The 19,577-nt window shown below is 40.3% G+C and overlaps 1 protein-coding gene across 1 annotated transcript; it reads left to right on the top strand.

The window, feature by feature from the left end:
- Window positions 1-1,512: 1,512 nt before the first annotated feature.
- On the top strand, window positions 1,513-13,035 carry LOC137183638 (fibulin-7-like). Its single transcript, XM_067590831.1, has 7 exons — window positions 1,513-1,636; window positions 3,916-4,075; window positions 4,290-4,460; window positions 4,550-4,816; window positions 5,216-5,353; window positions 5,447-5,582; window positions 9,601-13,035. Exons 1-7 carry the CDS (start codon window positions 1,553-1,555, stop codon window positions 9,959-9,961), a joined length of 1,317 nt encoding a protein of 438 aa, XP_067446932.1. The 5' UTR covers window positions 1,513-1,552; the 3' UTR covers window positions 9,962-13,035.
- The last annotated feature ends 6,542 nt before the right edge of the window (window positions 13,036-19,577 follow it).

Here is a 19,577-nt window from a genome sequence, read left to right on the forward strand (position 1 = left end):
TAATGCTTTTATCACTTGTTTGTTATCACTTTGTGCAGGATTACTGATCTGTGAGGAAGCTTTTGATTGATTTTAATTGTGCTTTTTTAGTCTTCAAAAGTACAATCCTTCAAGGACTTTCAAGGTGTGTATAAACTTTCTATAAGAGCCACTTTTTGGAGCTTTTACTGTGTCTTTGGCAGTAGATAATGACATCAATCTAGTGGTTTATGGTATATTTGAAAGACTGTGTGCAGGTGTACAGAGGAAAACTGCTGCTGTTTCAAAGGTAAAGCTGCTCACAGCAGATATTGATTTACTTTCTGCTGTTTACTGAACTTTGTATCAAGTTAACTGATCAATGAAACCTATTCAAAGCAATCTCACTTTACTTTTAGTGCCTCAAACTTTTGCACAGTACTGTATATTTACATATGAGTCATTTTAAGACAAAGCTCTACAAATAACATAATAACATAATGATGAGTTTATAAAATATACTGTATTATTAAAGATTAAACCAGCGGTTCCCAAACTTTTTGGCTTGCGGGCCTTTACAAAGAGACATTTCCCCCCACATGGTTTCAAATAAATAACTTTCTAAGGCCCAAAGAAGTAAAACTCTCCAATATTCCACAAAAACTCAAAAGATTAAGGAAATATAATCCAAATATATACAGCTACGCTTGTTCTTTTTTATACCCAGTCTGTCATCTCAAGACCTCTCAGATTTATCTTATGACTCTTATGACTAAACTAGTTCAAACTGGCTCATTTCTCCAAAATGAATGCTTTTAATTTAGTGCTTTAAGTACATTTAATTGGTTATACTTCTATATTTGTACTTAAGTAGGATTTTAAATGTAGGTCTTTTACTTGTAATGAAGTATTTCTACATTGTGGTATTGTTGCCTTTACTTAAGTAAATGATCTGAATATTTCTTCCACCACTGCTTATATATATATGACTTTACATGATGGTGCATTCAGGGTCTTTCTAACATTTCTTCCAGGATCCCTGCAGCTGTTTTCCAGCTGGGGGATAATAATCCAGGCGAGGTTATCAGATATGGCCACCCTGTCATTTAGGAACCACACGACGTTATCCTGCAAGATGGCAGGTTTAGTATTTTAAAAAATAAACTGGAACTTTAGGCTGCTATAATTGGAGCAAGAGTCACATTCCTCAGCCGGGGAGCGAATTAGAAATAGACACCAAAGTTTAGCTGCTTTGTGTTGCAGGTGATGATTAAAAGACGCCTCTGTCAGCTGACTTCTCCTTATAATTTGTGAATCTATTTCTGGGGACGCTGATGGATCAAAAGAGTGGGAGTGTGTTCCAGATGTGGGAGACGCTCTCTCTTCCTCCTTCCTTCTCCTCCTCAAACTCCAGCCTCAAAAATATTTGATGGAGGATTGAAGGAGGAGGAGGAGGAGGAGGAGGAGGAGGAGGAGGAGGAGAAATTTGGCAAGTGCCCTCGAAAAGAGCTAGAAGCAGAGGAGATGATTTAGATCTGCAGACGCTGAGAAGGAGCTGAAGAAGAAACAGACAAGCTGAGAAAAGTTCATCAGGATGAAGATGGAGGTTTTGTCCAGGATGGAGCTTGTTGTGGTCGTTATGGCAATGACATGTCTTCATCAGCTGTCCTCCGCACAGGTGAGAACAGCAGCTTCATATGACAGTGAGATCAGTTATATTTAGTGGTAGATTAGTTTTTATTTACTGTGGTTCCACTGAGTCCTACAACATGTTCTTTGAGTCTACAAGATGATTTAAAGAGACAAGAAAAAAAGTTATATTTTCTTTCTTTTCTCAGTTTTGTTGCTGTTTTTACTGAATACTTTCAGCTCTTTGGACTATTAAAATAAAAATTCTTTAAAGACGGGTTCACAGTTTTTCAAGTCTGTCTTGAACCAACAGTCAGGAGCCCAAATGAACATTGAAACATGTTTTTCTTGCTGTAATCATTCCTCCTGTTCATACTGACCATTAGAAGATCCCTTTATAATGACCTTACAATGGAAGTGATGGAGGACAAAATCCACAGTCCTCCTTCTGTGCAAAAATGTATTTATCTTTCAACATTACAGTCTTTTTAGTGCCAAAGTCCCTCTTTTTGTTACTATACTTCCACCGCAGCTCAACTAAAAAACTACAACTTTGTAGTTTTTTCATTTCTTCTATAAGTCTATACAGTATATTTATAAATCAATTAAAAATAGTAAATTAATTAATTTGAAAGTACCATGTACTACCAGTTTTAATCAAGTAGCTTCTATTAGCATATGAGTTGTTAATAGTCACCGTTATTATTGGCTTTAAGTTTATTTATTTTGAAACAAATTTTGTTCCAGTTCAATTTTTATAGGTTTCTTTCTTTCTATCTTTGTTTGTATAATTGTTTTTATTTAATTTCATTCTTTCCATTGTGATCTTTTGCTAAAAATATGTTACTAACTAAAATAAATGCTGCTACCTTGATATAAGATAATATAAACATATTCTAGGATGTTGTCAGGCTTATGAAACATGTTTCATGTGTCGAGTGTCTTTCAATTATCACAGCAGGCGTCTTTCATTCACTGATAATCTGACTGTGAACGTCAAAACATATCATGCTGTATTATTTAATCTAATTGTAGTTTAATTTGTTCTTTCCTTCAGTAAATAAAACTGTGCTTGAATGTACTGTGAGAGCCGTCCAAACGGGTTGAACTGGAGTTCACCCTCCTTTATGTGCAGCGCTGGGTGACAGCCTGTATCAAACCACAGAGAAACGCCTCCTTTCACCAAAAACACAAACACAGAAGTTCATTATGTTGCAGCTGTGTTGTGCTGTGTTATGTTGAGCGAGGTGTTTTATCCGACAGTGTGAGGTCAGCGGCGGGCTCACGTCCAATTTTCACCCAGGTGTTACTGCAGCAGGCCGTGGCTCTGAAAACCTCACCTCTATGTATAGACCTCACACCTGAAACCCACAGAGACAGACTGCAGTCAGTCGTCTTCTTCTTCTTCTGGATATAACTATACAAATAAATGTAAACAGTGTGCGTAACTGTCTTTCCTCCTCAATGAGACGGTAAATCAGCCACATTTGTAGTTTTGGAGAAAACATGAGTGACATTTAACGAGGATTTATTATAAGCAAGTCTGATTTACATTTTGAACTCCTACAATCTACATCTTAAATGATGGTTTCACAATTTTTCAAGTGTCTTAAAACAACAGTCAGGAGCCAAAATGAACATTGAAACCTGTTTTTCTTGCTGTAATCATTCCTCCTGTTCATACTGACCATTAGAAGATCCCTTCATAATGACCTTACAGTGGAAGTGATGGAGGACAAAATCCACAGTCCTCCTTCTGTGCAAAAAATGTATTTAAAAGTTTATCTGAAGCTAATATGAAGCTTCAGCGTCCCAAGAGACTCTCCATAACCTGTTGTTCCTCTTCTCCTTTCCACAAAGTTAGGTTATAAAAAATAGGCAATAAATGAAAAGTGCAAAGCAAGAATCACCTTTGAAGTTCCTCCCTACACATTACATGGTGTGCTGTCTCTGTGTTATGGGTGTATAAATAGGTAGAGGTCTGTCTGCAATGAGGCGATGAGTAAAGTTTTAGTTCAGTAATCAGCTCAGTCGTCTATGATCTGGGAGACTCCAGTTCAAGACCCAATGTGGGGACCTCCTTCGTAAGGTAGTTTATTCATGAACACTTATTGTAACACTTTAATTTTCTAAAATTAAAAGTGTCTGAAAAACAAAAACAGGATTTTTAAGCCTCTTTCCATTTTTATTCGAATACAAATACAGATACAAATAATTTTTGCTGCCTCAACAAATACAGATACAAATACAAATACTGAGATCTCTGCACATCCCTAATGTGGACACATCAGAGTCTGACCTCTAACCTCTCCTCGTTCCAACCCACAGGACTGTCCGTCCACTCACGACCTGCTGACCTCGCTGCGACAGGTGGAGAAGATGTTGGCGGCCCACGAGGCGTCGTACCAGCAGGGCGTGCGCTCCCTCAGGAAGAAGCTGAGCGCTCTACACAACAGCACCATGGCGATCTTTAAGATCAGCAAGAACGGTGAGGAACGACACTTTGTTTAGTGATGTAAGAGCGGGTTAGGGCAGTGGCTCCAAAGACTAATAACAGCGTTGTTGTCACTCAATGGAAAGTATTTCCATGTTAGGAAGAGGAAAACTTGACACTGTTTTTAATCTTTGGAGCCGTTTCTATCTATGATATCTATCGACGTCAGCTCACAAGGTGAAATAACACGTCTCTGTCTGTCTCCCAGCATCCTGCCCCAAACCAGAGACCCCCGCCAACGGCCGCAGACTGGGTCGGGTGTTTGGCGTCGGACACGAGGTCCACTTCCTGTGCAAGCCAGGCTACGAACTGATTGGCCCGAGGACCCGGGTGTGCCTGGAGTCTCTGAAGTGGAGCGGCCAGCAGCCCATGTGCAGACGTAAATAAGATACTCGAGCATTAAGTGAATATAATATTGATACTGGTTCAGTAAATGTGTGATGTTTTATTTTTATCTTTTCTTTTCAGGCTTCAACAACACCGGAAACTCTCTGCCCTCCTTCTCTCCTGCTGCTTCTGCCTCCTCCTCCCTCCCCATCTCTGCTGCTCTGTCAGCATCCTCCTCCTCCTCCTCCTCCTCCTCCTCATCCTCCACCGCAGCAGCATCTTCACCTACATCCTCCTCTCCCTCCTCCTCCATCCGTCCGTCTCACTGCACTCACTTCCTGGGCTCCACCCGCTGCACCTGTGATGTGGGTTTCACCATATCAGGCCGCGACAACAACATTTGCACAGGTAATAAATATATAAGAATACATTTTTTATAACTCCTGCTTCTACTAGTGACTAAATACATTTACTCAAGTACTGTACTTGGGTACAATTTTGAGATACTTGTACTTTACTTGAGTATTTCCATGTGATGCTACTTTATACTTCCACATTTATTTGACAGCTTTAGTTACTTCCAGATGAAGATTTGAACAGCTTCCTGCAGCACAATCCACAGTCTCACTGTAATTATAGATGTAGAAAGTCTCCTGACAGCCTGCAAACACATACAAGAAAACTTTCAACTGATGTTACTGTTTACTGCAGGACAGAGACAATATTAAAGAACTTTTTGTGAGGGAACTGAAGTCGATGCTTTGTGTAAGACTTTTCCTGCAGATACCCTGACACTGTGTGTTTCAGATATCGACGAGTGCCGTCTGTTTCCTCTCGGTCAGCCCGGCCGGCTCTGCGTCCATCAGTGTGTAAACACACCCGGCAGCTTCCACTGCTTCTGTCCAGCTGGGTACGACCTCGCCACGGACAGCCGCAGCTGCGCAGGTCAGAGGTCGACGCTCGTCTCGTCAGTTAAGGGGGAATGGTTAGAGGTGTGTGTGTTTGTGACTCTCGTCTCTGCTGTCTTTCTGTCCTCAGACATCGACGAGTGTGAAAACCGGATGCACAACTGCAAAGCGGATCAGCTGTGTGTGAACACCTACGGAGGTTTCCGGTGCGTGACGGTGGAGTGTCCTCACATGAAAAACGCCACGTACATCAAGACATCACCGATGTAAGAGCAGAACGTCAAATCTTCTTTCCTCTGCTGATTCAGTAGCTTCATCCAGAGATGTTTGTTACTTTCTGGCCTTTTCTATCATATACTGAGGTCACAAGAATGTTTGTTTCACCGCTGCAGCGCTGCGTATCTCTACACCACATTTGCAGATGTCAGTTATTTTGCAATTAGCCTAAAAACCTGGTGGGTCAACAGATGTGGATAAAAAGATTCACTCACTGAGCCTCTGGATATGAGCTAGCAGTTAACAGGCTAACAGCTTTATAATAAACTACAGTGAAATCACATCTCAAGTTTGAATAAAACAATCAAACTGCAAACAAAGCAAGTAGAGAAGGAATTCAAACTGGGCAGATACGACAAAGAACATATAAACATCTCACCTCAGAAGACAAAATGAGAGGGACAGAGATAGATTTGAGAACAATGAGTTTTACCTCCATATAACCCACTTCCCTCCTCACCCCGTCATTTAGCTTCCCTCCCTCGAACAGTAACTGGGCTGTGAGACAGACTGAGGTTTGGCTTCAGACGCCCTGCTGGGGTTTCCAGACTCCAGTCAGCTGATCAGCTGATGGTGGTCAAGAGGTGTGAAGCATGTTTATGGTGGCAGACAGGAACTAAACTGTTTGCCAAAGCAGCTATGGAGTTTTGATTTATCCCTACAGCTGAATCATGAGTTTATGTTGCAGTAATGCAGACTGACAGACTATGGGGGGGGGGCAGCTCCACCACATGCAGGGTCAGGTTTGGGGTTATGTTTGGTTTTCGATCTGCCTGAGAAGCACTTGGCTCTAACTTCAAGTCAAAAACTGCTTCTTTCCCTTCAATCTAGGATTTATGATCTAGGAAAAATTGCTAAAAATAGAAATACTGAATTAACTATATTCAATTGTTTTTTGAGAGGTGGTGGAAGAAGTATTCAGATTCAGTAAAAGTACATAAGTATTATGAGCTTGATGTAGTTAAAGTATTGCAGTAAAAGTAGTGGTTTGGTCCCTCTGACTGATATATTATTATATATGACATCATTAGATTATTAATAGTGAAGCATCAGTGTTAGAGCAGCATGTTACTGTTGTAGCTGCTGGAGGTGGAGCTAGTTTACACTACTTTATATACAGTTAGCTAGTTTAGTCCAGTGGTTCCCAACCTAGGGGTTGGGCCCCTCCAAAGGGTCAGCAGATAAATCTGAGGGGTGGTGAGATGATTAATGGGAGAGGAAAGAAGAAAAAACAAAGTTCTGATACACAAATCTGTTTTCAGTTTTTGGACTTTTTCTCTAATCTTTGATTTTTGCTGAAATATTGGATCATTTGAACATTCATTGAAATGAAAGCATGTGAGAAGTTTAGAGGGAAAAATCACTATTTGGTGGAGCTGTTAACAACTCATAGACATGTGAAATGTGACCCCGACTACACACTGCTTTTTGTAAGACGTCAAAAGACAAAAAGGTTGGAAACCACCGGTTTCATCTTTAACAATGTGTTGTATTTTAAAAGCTTGTTATATTATATAATATATAATAAATATATAGTGGATATTATATAATAAATGTAGTGGAGTAGAAAGTACAATATTTCCCTCTGAAATGTAGAGAGTAGCATCACATGGAAATACTCAAGTAAAGTACAAGTACCTTAAAATTGTACTTGAGTACAGTATTTGAGTAAATGTACTTAGTTACTTTCCACCACTGCTGTTGAGTAATGTAATGATCCAGGGCTGGATTTTTAGTTGTTTGTGTTTTTTAAACCATCAGTGTGATTTTAAAATGAGGTTTTCTTATGTCTGGAACAGAACCTGGAAGTTCTGGTTTCACTTTGTCTCTCTGTATAAATTAGGGACTTTAATTTGAGAATAAAATAACATGTACCCTTAAAGACACAATGAAATGACAGTTTTAGATTCTATAATTTGAACTATTTCTGAATGAAACCCAGTATGTGACCAGTCTAATTTCAGGAGGGATTTGATTACATTGTTGAGGGATTTGATATAACAATAGTTCAGAGTTGTTCAATGGTTGAGGAGACAGGAAGTTGTGGAGGAAGGAGAAATGAATATGAATTCCAGCCACTTCGACCGCAGACATGCACTGTTTGCTGACTGACAACAACATTTACAACCCATAATATTGCTCCGCTAACCACTACGACTTGTCAAGGTCAAGAGCAGTTGTACATTGTTTATTTGGATCCCCATCAGTTGTTGCCAAGGCAACAGCTACTCTTCCTGGGGTCCATGATTAGCTAGTCACTGTAAATCACCAAGTGCTCCCAAGTAATTTAATTTTGAGAGATTAATTTTGGTATATAAATACTCATAAATGCCTTTTAGCCACGCTAGCAGCGTGGCTCTAGGGGTCAATCTGCTGTTTACTGAAATATGTCGACAAACACAGAATAGATTGATATGACATTTAATGCAGACATTCAAGGTCTGAATCCTGAAGACTGGGGGGGATCTCATGATTTTTTTTATCATGCCACCACCATGAGGTTGACATTTGTGGTTTTGAGTAAAATGTCTCAACAGCTTTTGGTTGGATTGTCATGAAATTTAGTTCACCCATTCCCCTTAGATAGAAATGTGATCATTCTGATGGCTTTTCAACTAGCGCCAGTTCCTGGAGTGTTTTTCCTTATTCTGTGTTCCCCTTTCAAATATTTCTTCGAAGTATCTCCTAAACATTACTGAGCATGGAAACTCTCCTGGATGATGTCATGATCCTACAGGTTTATATTCTGACCACCAGTTTACATTATTTCAACTTCATGTCTGAGAAATCACATTTTGTCTGTGATTTTGGTGGACAGCTAAGAACACTACAGCCCCTCGGCTGCTGTTGCTATGGAGAAGAAGCCGTGGGCGTAAATCAGAGCAAACTAAATTCAAAATGCTTCATCACTGAAGTTGTAATCAAAATGTGTTGCTGAGAAATGAAAAGTAAACTGATTCACTCTGTAGATTGTAGATTTCTCAACAAGGTAATCTTTAGCTTTTGCCCGACTTTTAAGCTCAGTGATTGGCTGTTTCTTACCGATTCAGAGTCGTAGTTAACTTCTACCCTGTAATTTTTACGTACACAGTCTTGTGCCTTCGACTTTGTATCAAAGAATCTGAGAGGCCGATATGTCGCCATCTCCTCCGCCGCCTGACTGTGTTTCCCTTGATGGACTGTTTCACACTGACGGTCCCGGTGTTTCCTCCGCAGGCTCCACTTCACTCAAGCTGCCCGTCAGACCCGCTGCTTCTTCCCACTTTAACCCAAATAACAAATTGGGGCTCAGTGGTCCAGTTGGATCCACATGGAGAGCCGGGGCTAACGTTAGCTGGGAGGCTAGCAAAGGCTAGCTGGCTGTGCTTCCCTCCGGTCATGCTGTGGCTAATGCTCCGCTAATCCAATAGTTTTTGACTAAATATCTGCAACACTAATGACATTCCCATCTGCCTAAATTGTACTTTGTTTTTAGTGCTAGCAACTGTTAGCATGCTAATAAAACTAAAAATGCCGAGCATTAAACCTGCTTAGCATCAGCATGTTAGCTGCCTTTTGTGAGCATGTTAGAAAAAAAAATCATTCATCCTACACACCTACACATCATACATCAGTTTAACCAGTAATTAATTTACAGTATTGTATTTATGAGATGTATGATGCATGGTACTGTTGAATTATTTGGCACTGTACAGCAGTTTTGTGTTATTCAATTATTTCAAATCATTCTTAGCAATTTATTCCTTGCTTTTTTTATGAAGTTGCATCTAATATAGTGTAAGATGTTTTTTATTGTAGTGCTTCTGCTTTCAGCCAAAAGGTGGTTACAGATTTGACATGAAAAGTGTATTTTTCAGTTCATTTAGTGACTCTCATGACTAATTACTGTAGTCAGTAAATGATGTTTTTGTCTGACTGAAATAATTCTGTCTTCAGGATGTGGGCCGACATTCTGTTTTTTATTTAATCCCTAAAACACCACTGGGCTTGTGTTTCCTTCACCTCCAGGCGCTGTGAGAGGAACCCATGCATGCTGGGAGACAAGGCGTGCACTCAGGCACCAAACTCAATCTCCTTCCACTTCCTGCCTGTGGTGTCCAACATGTCCGCCCCGCGCGTCCTCTTCCGTGTGTCGGCGGCTCGTGTGCTGGGCGACACGCTGCGATTCGGCCTGGCTGGCGGCAGTGGGCGAGGACACTTCAGCGTGCAGCGCTCGGGCCGGCAGACAGGCACCCTTCTCCTGGTGACGCCCGTCAAGGGTCCCGCCACCCTGGAGGCTGAGGTGGAGATGAGCGAGCTGGAGGGCCACTCGCTGCTGGGCCGCTACCTCACCAAGGTCACCCTGCTTGTGTCTCCGTACGAGTTTTAAGGCGAGAATGGGCGGGTGGAGGGTTCATATTCATCAGGGTTGATTACGGTTTGGTGCAGATTTTTTACTCCATTATATCATATTTCCTCAGAATTATGTCCGCGGCCTTTATTAACCTCAACATCAGACGGTACCAGGCCTTTATTGGAAGCAGGCTGATATTACAGAGACGCCTTTATTTCTAATTCCCTCTGTTTGATAAGTATATGTGCTCATATTTTATTATGAAGCTTCCATGTTTTCTCATCTGCTTTTGGTTGCTCTGTTACATTTTTTTTTTACTGCATTACCGGTAATCCACTTACTCCAACGTGTGGAACAATAATTCTAGCACTTGAGTTCCACCCGGAACGTTTTGGCAATGCACCACTTAGCTGTAGTATGCAGGTAGCATGCTCACGGATGTATGCTCGCCGGCTTACTCATGCAGTGTTGCTGCTGCCACTATTATTAAAATATTTACAGCTAAATTAAAGCGATGGAAATGTACATTATGCTTAACTGGCATTCACATTATATAACAGGCAGCAGGCACTAGGAGTTTCTTTTATTTGAGGAAATACGGTATTAATTCACCCAGTAAGGAAGAGTTTTAAAGTCTAACTGAAATCAGGTCAAAGTGTATTTTTTATATATGGTTAATATTTATTATTTGTGAAAAGAAAAAAAGGGTAAATGTCTTTGAAAATACATGATGCCAGAATCTTGGTGATGTAGTAGTCTCATTTATACAGAGATCCTGCATTACAGCCATAAAGAAGATACGTCATTAAACCACCTTTGCTTTTTAACACTGAACCAAACAAAGCCGGCATAACGCCGCCACCGTGTGTGCTTTTACCAAGCGGCAACCTCTGAGGCTGTAAAATGAAGCCAATGCGGAGGTGCAAACATGTTTACAACCAAGCTAACTAGCTAATACTAATACAGGGCTGCTAAATGCTCATTAAAATCCTTAAAATAATATCTATCATTCTCCCTCATTAAAAATTCGGAATCTATGAATATGCAAATATATTTCATTTCAGAGGTTTAACTGCTGGACAAAAGATGTCTCCTCCTTCCACATCACACAGTTTCCACATCACACTTGTATAAAAGTTGCATACAGGACTACGACTGGCCCCAAAACTAGTTGTGATGTCACAAATCATGCTCGAAGGTGCACGCCTTAAACTGAGATTTTTAGTGAACACAGAGATTAGCAGATGAAGGTGAAACAGACTCTGTACACACATCATTTTGCACAGAGAAGCTCAAACATCCAACTTCAGGAACAAGAAGAAAAACATATTTCTGAGTGGAGGGTGACTTTAAATAAATGTATTTTGTCACAGACTTTAAAATGCTGAACCATTAGCCTCCAAGCTTTTGAGTGGTTTGCCAGACATATATTTAATTATTAAATTGGACAAACTAGTCACTTAGTCCTCATCCCTGAAGTCTTTTATTATGTAAAACCAAACCATACAGTTTGAAAACACTTCTGACAAACTATACTATAGATCTTGCCTTTGTGTGGTTTGTCTGAAGTTTTTGTGACATCTTCTTCGTCTCTTCTGTGCTGTTTTTTTTCCTCAAAGCTGAGCAAAGGACATGTGACTTGTAGAGCACAAAGGTATGCTGTAGCAATAAGAAAATCATGCTATTTCATTTCAGTTGGACTTTAAAGTTTGAGTCGGACCAAAAACAATCTGACTTATGTAATCAATATAGCGCAGTCAGATCAGAAATACCAGGTCAAAGGTGGGAATTTATATCATGATGTTCTGTTTCTGATCTTAAAGTGAATAAAAAAAGACCTCTGACTGTATCAGAAGAAGGCGATTATGTAATAATTGCAGGGCAGGATAAACAAGTCTTTCTGGGGATGAAGCGGGCGGGAGGGGTGTCGAACCACTGTGTTTTTTTGCCTCTTTGTAGGTAACTTACTGTGTCTGTTAAACTTCTTCTGTAAAACTATAACTGTATATACTGTAGCCACATTTCTGTAGAATATTTAGTGTGTAGGAGTTTAACCCAACAGAAGCTTTCAGCATCACAAGTAGTAAAAGTAAATAATTTTGTCCTTTGGTCAGGAGAACTGGCTTCTGTCTGGTGTTTTGTTGAGGTAAAAGTTACATTTATGTGATAGGAGGTAATAATCAGTAAACTGCAGCTAGAATTTAGACTAAAGGTCATTTTTGAACCAGCCCTTCTTTCTTTGACTTCAATTTAGGTCTTTACTGATGAATTCAAGGATGCTAATTCTCAGACTGCTACAGATTTGCACTCTCACTCTCTCACGACTACATGTTGCTACTTGTCACTTTGATCATGAAGATGTCACTACTCTTTAGACTATACAGGCTACAATATAGTATAGAATTGAGTATTTATAGTATGTAGTTTAGAGATTATTATAGATCCAAGACAAAACTGACAGAAGGGCAGGACTGAGAGAAGAAGGCACAAATACAAATCTGTCTGCTACTTCTGCACCACGGACAGCGCCATAGATTTATCAATACACAGCACAGTTGGGCTGCTGATATTTCAGAGACATGCTAACAAGAGCGATAGCATCCCCCCTCAAATCACCTGCTGTATATAATATTAAAACAGCAGCACTGAACAAATGAGTGTTCTGCTGTTTCTTTGTTACCTGTCTCAGACCAATGACATCATGTATTTTTTGTGGTGTTTTTTCGCTGGACTGAAGGCAGAAAGATGGTGACTGAAGCTTAAAAGACAACTTTTCAAATTTGTCTTAAAACAACAGTCAGGCACCCAAATGAACAGTGAAACATGTTTTTCTTGCTGTAATCATTCCTCCTGTTCATACTGACCATTAGAAGATCCCTTCATAATGACCTTACAATGGAAGTGATGGGGGACAAAATCCACAGTCCTCCTTCTGTGCAAAAATGTATTTAAAAGTTTATCTGAAGCTAATATGAAGCTTCAGCGTCCAAATGAGTCAAATCAAGTAGATATCTTTCAACGTTACAGTCTTTTTAGTGCCAAAGTTCCTCTTTTTGTTACTATACTTCCACCTGCAGCTCAACAGGGAAACACTGTCCGAGGAAACACAAAGAGGGAATTTGATGCTAAAAAATGACTGTAAGACTAAAGACTGTAAATGTGTCAGATATCCACTTGCTATGACTAACTCAGACTGATGACGCTGAAAATAAGCTTCACAGAGACTTTTAAATGACTGTGTGGACACACTGTGGATTTTGGCCTCCATCACTTCCATTGAAAACACATTTGAAGGATCTTTTAATATCCAGTATGAACAGGAGGAATGATTACAGCGAGGAAAACCTCTTTCACTGTTCATATGGACACCTGAAAAATTGTGAACCCCTCCTCTAACCATAGCCTTGTCACATCATGAAATGTATTTATTTCTCAACAGTGATTTAAAGCCACAAACAAACAATGTCCCCCAGCTGATTTAGGCATCAGATCAGAATCATGGAATCTGGAGAGCAGGTTTTTGTATTTTGTTGTTTAATTTGGAGGATCTCATAGTCTCATCGCTATCTCAACATCTCATTATTATGAAATGAAGATCTCGTAATTATGAGATCGCTTTCTCATAATTTCAATAAACTGCTTTAATCTTTTTCTTTGGTGAATGCAATATAACCTCTGTACTACTACAATCCACTTTAACTGTTGTGTACTCAGTGTTTACAGCTGACCATGAACATCTCAGATGTTTCATACTCAAGATCCACTGTGGTTCTGGTTCGCCCCAGTTTGTGCCTCCTAAATGTTCTCAGAGTGAATAATCTGTTAATCATTTATTCAAAAAGAGCAAACAGTCACAACTTGTTCTGTAGATTGAAGATTTTTAATGCAGATAGTTGAAAAACAGCACAAAATGTTTAACAACCTTTTTTTTTGTTTTTTTTGAAAAATCATCAGGATCATTTATCTTTCAGAAAACTGATGCTCAGCTCTGTGACTTTAATGTAATAACAATAACAGAGGTACAAACTGGGAGTATTTATGAGTCAGTATTTGCTCTTTTTGTTGTTGTTTTTTTTCCAGATTAACTTTTTATTCTGATTTTATTGCTAAAACAACTCTGTTCAACACGTACAATAAACATGTTTACCCCGACACTGTGTCATGTGCAGGTTATAATGTCTGTTCTGTGTCTTGTGTTAAATCTTCCCGGAAGGTATTTTCACGTGTTTTGAAATGTTCGAGTCCTAAACTGTAGTTTTGTTCAATAGAAGCTGTGAGGTTGACATGTTTCAGTCTGAAGAATTTAACACTGATCTGTCAGACAGTCTGAAGCCTCCACAGACCAGACAGAACACACACATCAAAACAGACAACACACATGAAGAAATACAGTCACATACGTATATGTATGTACATATATATATATACACACACATGTACTGTATACACATACGTACATGCCATTTTTACCATTTATACCAAGGACAAGATTTATTTTCAAAAAATTCCATGAGATGACCAAAACCAGCAATAAGTTGGTTTGTCTCAAGTCTAACTTCCCTTCCTACTCACAAATACAAAACTGTGCAAAAGTTTAAGACACTTGAGATTCTTCTCCATCATGCAGCAGCATCAGGGTGATCAGTCTGATCATCTGCAGCAGGACGAGTCCAAACATCCAACCAGAGTCATAAAGATCTATCTTCATCAACAAGAAGAACAAGGAGTCCTGCAACAGATGGTCTCTGATCTCAGCATCATGGAGTCAGTCTGGGATTAACATGATGAGACAGAAGCAGCTGAGACACCGAAATCCACAGAAGAAGAACTGTGGCGACTTCTCAAAGATGCAGGAACAACCGACCTGCCGAGAACCTGAAACACTGAGGAGAACTGCTGCTGGTTTAAAGACCAAATATTGATTTACTTTAAGTTTCTGCCGTTTACTCAACTTTGTATCAAGTTAGCTGATCAATAAAAACTACTCAAAGCATCCTCACTTTACTTTCAGTGTCTAAATGTTTTGCACAGTACTGTATATGCTTTCAGCTGGCCACTGTAGTTTTTAGCAAACGTTACTCAAACAGGAGGAAATGGCGCAATTTTCGGGGACTATTTTCAGCAGCGGATGGATCCACATTTGCTGCTCTAGTGAGTATTTCTGGCTGCAGGATGACGTGTGTGGAATTGAGTCAAAATTAAACTACAGTGTGTGTCTTCATGGTGATGAAGGAACATGTCACCCAGTGCAGCGATGCGGTTCATTGATGTGTTTAATAGTTTTTGGACGACGGAGGACTACAGCACAGAGGAATAAGATGTATAACAGACAATAAAGAAACAGCTGCTGTGCTTTTAAGATGTTTTAGAAATAAACAAACCAGACGGTAGAATAGAAACCTTGCAGACTTTATTATTATTAACAAACTGTCCGATTTTCATCTGTACAGAACAACAAAAAAAAGAAACCAAAAAGAAATAAAAAGTGGACAGGGGAAAAAATTATTCAGATGATCAGAAGCTCCATGGACACAAAACATCGTTTACAAAAAAAGATCCGTTTCAGCACAAACTTAAAAGTCAAACGTTCTAGTCATCATTACTCTGGACAACAAGAACAGCGAGGAAACCGACCGGAGTATCGCACAGCATCCTGTGGAGGAAACTCGCAGTCCGAGATCAGTGGGCAATACACACAAACACATCATCCATCATCCATCACACACACACACACACACACACACACACACACACACACTCACTCAAACACACTCGCCCACATGCTCCTCTGCTGGGTGCTGCAGAGGGGATATTCTGGGATGTTCTGTACAGTGGGATCCCTCGGTGGGACGGTGAGTAGGCACGCTTTTGATTAAAAAAAAAACAAAAAACGTCAGATGGAGAAAAAAAAAAAAGAGAAGTGAAGGCAGTTCAACGAATCAGAACGTCTCATTTACAAGCAGGGAGGGCAGCGCTCACCACACCAAGCTTCAACAATTAGAAAAAAAATAAAACAGTATAGTCTAAACTGCACGGTACGTAGTTTACAGTATGTAGTCACTCAGTATAGTACACATGTACACATGAGCTGGGAGAGGAGAGCTTCTCGCTTCACGTCTTCAGAGACCTTTTTTCAAGCAGGATATTTATGTCTTCACACCGAGACCAAAAAGCTCGACGACACTGTGACTATCTGACGTACGATTAAACCAAAAAAAAAACCCTCTTCTTCCTCCGGGCATTAACCTGCAGGCAGAGCAGAACAAACAGATCCAGAAACAGGAATAATCCTTTTAAGTAATTACAGATACAAACCCTAAATCCATCATTTCAGTTCAATCGTCAATGATCGAGACAGTTGAATGGCTTCTCCTGTTGCTTCAAAAAAAAGAAAGAAAAAAAAGCAACAATTTCAAAAAAATTGTTCAGTCGCTTAAAATCTGACATTGTGCGAGTGAGAGGTTTGAGTTTGTCGAAATCTGAATGCAGGAAGTTGTGTATTAAGTCTGGAAACCTGAGTGTGAAGCATCTCTACCTGCCGCCGTTTCCATCTGATTGGACAGCTTAGATAATGTGACTTTTCAGTTTGCAGCAGGCAGATAAAAAAAAAAAGAAAAAGAAGAGTAATCTGGAGTGCAAAAAACCCCCCAAAAAACTGCACACAAAATAGTTCACTCTTTAAAATAATTAGAAAAAAAGCATCCTGTGTGACCTTGAACCCTCAATACGCTTCAGACAAAGTGTACGTTGGATCTGCTAACAGCGTCTGACACTGCTGGACTGTACGGAGCAGCAGGTATCACACATTTAACGGTACAAAACAGTTCAAAAAACAACGACCATCACAATCACTTTCACCAGTAATCGGCCAGGTGTGTGGAGGTGTGAACGTGGGCGGGGTTTTAACTCTTTATTCCTCATTCTTCGTGTGAACAGTAGAGAGCAACACCTTTAATATCTTTGACTGTTAGCGCTCACCGGTATCCTCATTTATACAATTCATCATATCGAGACTATGAAGACACACCTTAGAGGATGACCATTCAGAGCAGGTAGAAATACGTTTTATTTCAAGCTTAATGAACCCTTCAACCCAGACTAGTTCAAGGTTTTAACAGCTTCGTTTACTGCTGACCAGCTGCTTTTGTTTTTGTCCGCGTTTTTCCGGTTTATTTCTTTGTTTTTAATGTGTGTGACGTTGCACACGTTGATATGACTGAGCAGACTTGATAAAGTGATATAAAACAACATCAGACCGACTTAGATTTTGGTTTTTTTCAATATCATCGTAAAGCCTTCGTGTTTCTGAGACGCTGCTTTACAGTTAAATGATCACGAGCAGCTGTTTGTCTTCATATCTGCATTATTGATCACATGATCACCTTAATTTTAGAGCTGCAATGATTAGTCTATTAATTGATAAATAAGTAGGTGGTTTAAGCAATGTTTAAAGCAGAAATTCAATGGTTCCAAGCATTCAGATGCTAATATTAGCTTGTTTTCAAAGATATTAAACTGATTATATTTGGATTATGGACTGTCGGTTGGATAAAACATAATAATAGAAATGTCAGCATCTACTTTGGGAAATTTGCGGTTTTCTGACATTTTTGTCTTAATTAATTAACAAACTTTAGTTGCAGTCCTTCTCCATATTGTATACAAGCAGCAGTGGTCATCCCCAAAAGTATAATCACATTACAGATATCGATATCTGTCACTTTTGTTCAGCTCGTGTCTTCCTATCACAGATTATCTGGACATTCTCAGCTGTCTGATCAGGAACCAACAAGAGTCACTAAATATTCAAAGTCCGCCGTGTTCAGCATCACCGGAGGAGAAATACTAACTCGCTCTGCCTACTAAAGAGAGGCGTTCACTGCTATGCGTGAAAACAAACTCAGCTGGAGCAGGTTGATGCGCGGAGGAGGCCGACCTTTGACCCTGCATCCTCCTCCCCTCCCTTTTCCTCCTCCCTCCCTGCAGGAAGGAGGGACGCTCGCTTGCTGGAGAAAAGGCAACCGGAGAACATTCAAATCATAGAAAAAAAAACCAGAACAAAACAAAAAACTTTGAACATTAGTAAACAAATAAATAAGGCTATGACAAAACAATATATATATATTTATAGATATAAAAAAAAAGAAAGAAAAATGTGCAATGATTCCAGTATCATCTTTACACAAAATGTTCACATCTCTATAATAATCTAGAATCTTTTTTTTTTTTTTATTTCTTTACTCTGTTTTTTTTTCCTGCATTGCTCTCAGCTTTTCTGTACCAACCAGCACGATATCGACAGCCGCTCTGCAAGTTCATAAAGAGAAAAAAAAAAAAAAAGATGAGCCAGTTTGCCCAGTGTGTCTGCTCTAACCCAGTCCAGGCTCAGACTGGGATCACTCTTGCTGACTCTGCGGCGTGGTGATGTAACCGCGGCGTGATGGGGAAAAACCCGCCACAGCGCTTCCAGATGGCGAAACGTCCCGACTGGCTGCTGGAACGATGAAAGCCGCAGGTGCGTTTATGGCACAGGTTGGGCTTGGAAGAAAAAAAGAAAAATTGTCTTAAAAAATGTTTTTTTTTTTTGACTGCATGAGGAGAGCTGAGGTTGCCAGGTCTGCCATTTCAAAAATAATAATAAAAAAAATACAAATAACCACAAAAATTCCTGTTGTAGGAAGAGATTTGAGCGAGCCGGCCGGGAGTGTGTGTGATAAGTTTTCCCCCCTTTTTTTTCTTGAACTCATCTGTGGCTCGGTGGTGGAGGGCTGGTTGGCACCGCCTGCCTGGCAGTCCCATGGCAATAAATGTAACTAACACAAATCAGAAAAAAAACAAAAACAACCAAAATCAAAACAACCCCAAAACAAAAAAAAGTCTATATAGATATCCAGAGCCAAACAACCCCAAATACTCTTTTGCAGGAGGACGAACTAGAAGAAAATGGTAGTAGAAAGACAGTTTTCATCACACACACACACACACACACACATACAATCGCTCTCTCAGGCCCACACACAAACACACACAGACCCCCCCCCTCCCAACACACACACACACACACACACAAACACACACACACACACACACACACACACACACACACACACACACACACACACACACACACACGCTGAAGTCATTAAAATACTGGAGTCATTAAACTGCTCTATAGAGGAGCATTTCCCATCCCACTTTCTACACATTTACACTTAATATGATTTCATTCACACCCCCTCGCCCCCATATCTTGACCTCTGACCCCTATATCCTTACAACCCCCACCCCTCCCTTACCCCCCTCACCCCACAGCAGAGAGGGGAGGGGGGAGAGGGGAAAAAAAAAGAGCAGAGTAATACTGCATCTACATCAGGTAAACTGCAGGAGGAGCCGGTGTTCTGTATCGCAGCAGCTCAGGAAGAGAAGAAGAAGAAGAGGAGGAGGCGGCAGTGGGCGTGGTCTCTTGAAGAGTGGGCGGGGCCAATGTAGAGGCAGTGATCACCTGGGGGGGTTGTGGGTAATGTCATCCCGGCAGCGAAGGAAGAAAAAAGGTCAAGAGAAGCCAAGAGGAGTGTTTATAAAGAGGCGGGGGAGGCAGGTGGAGTTCTGGGAGGTGGGGGAGGCGGGGGGGGGGCGTAGTGGGTACTGAGGG

Source organism: Thunnus thynnus, chromosome 5 (assembly GCF_963924715.1).
Source record: "Thunnus thynnus chromosome 5, fThuThy2.1, whole genome shotgun sequence".
Classification (NCBI taxonomy): domain Eukaryota; kingdom Metazoa; phylum Chordata; class Actinopteri; order Scombriformes; family Scombridae; genus Thunnus; species Thunnus thynnus.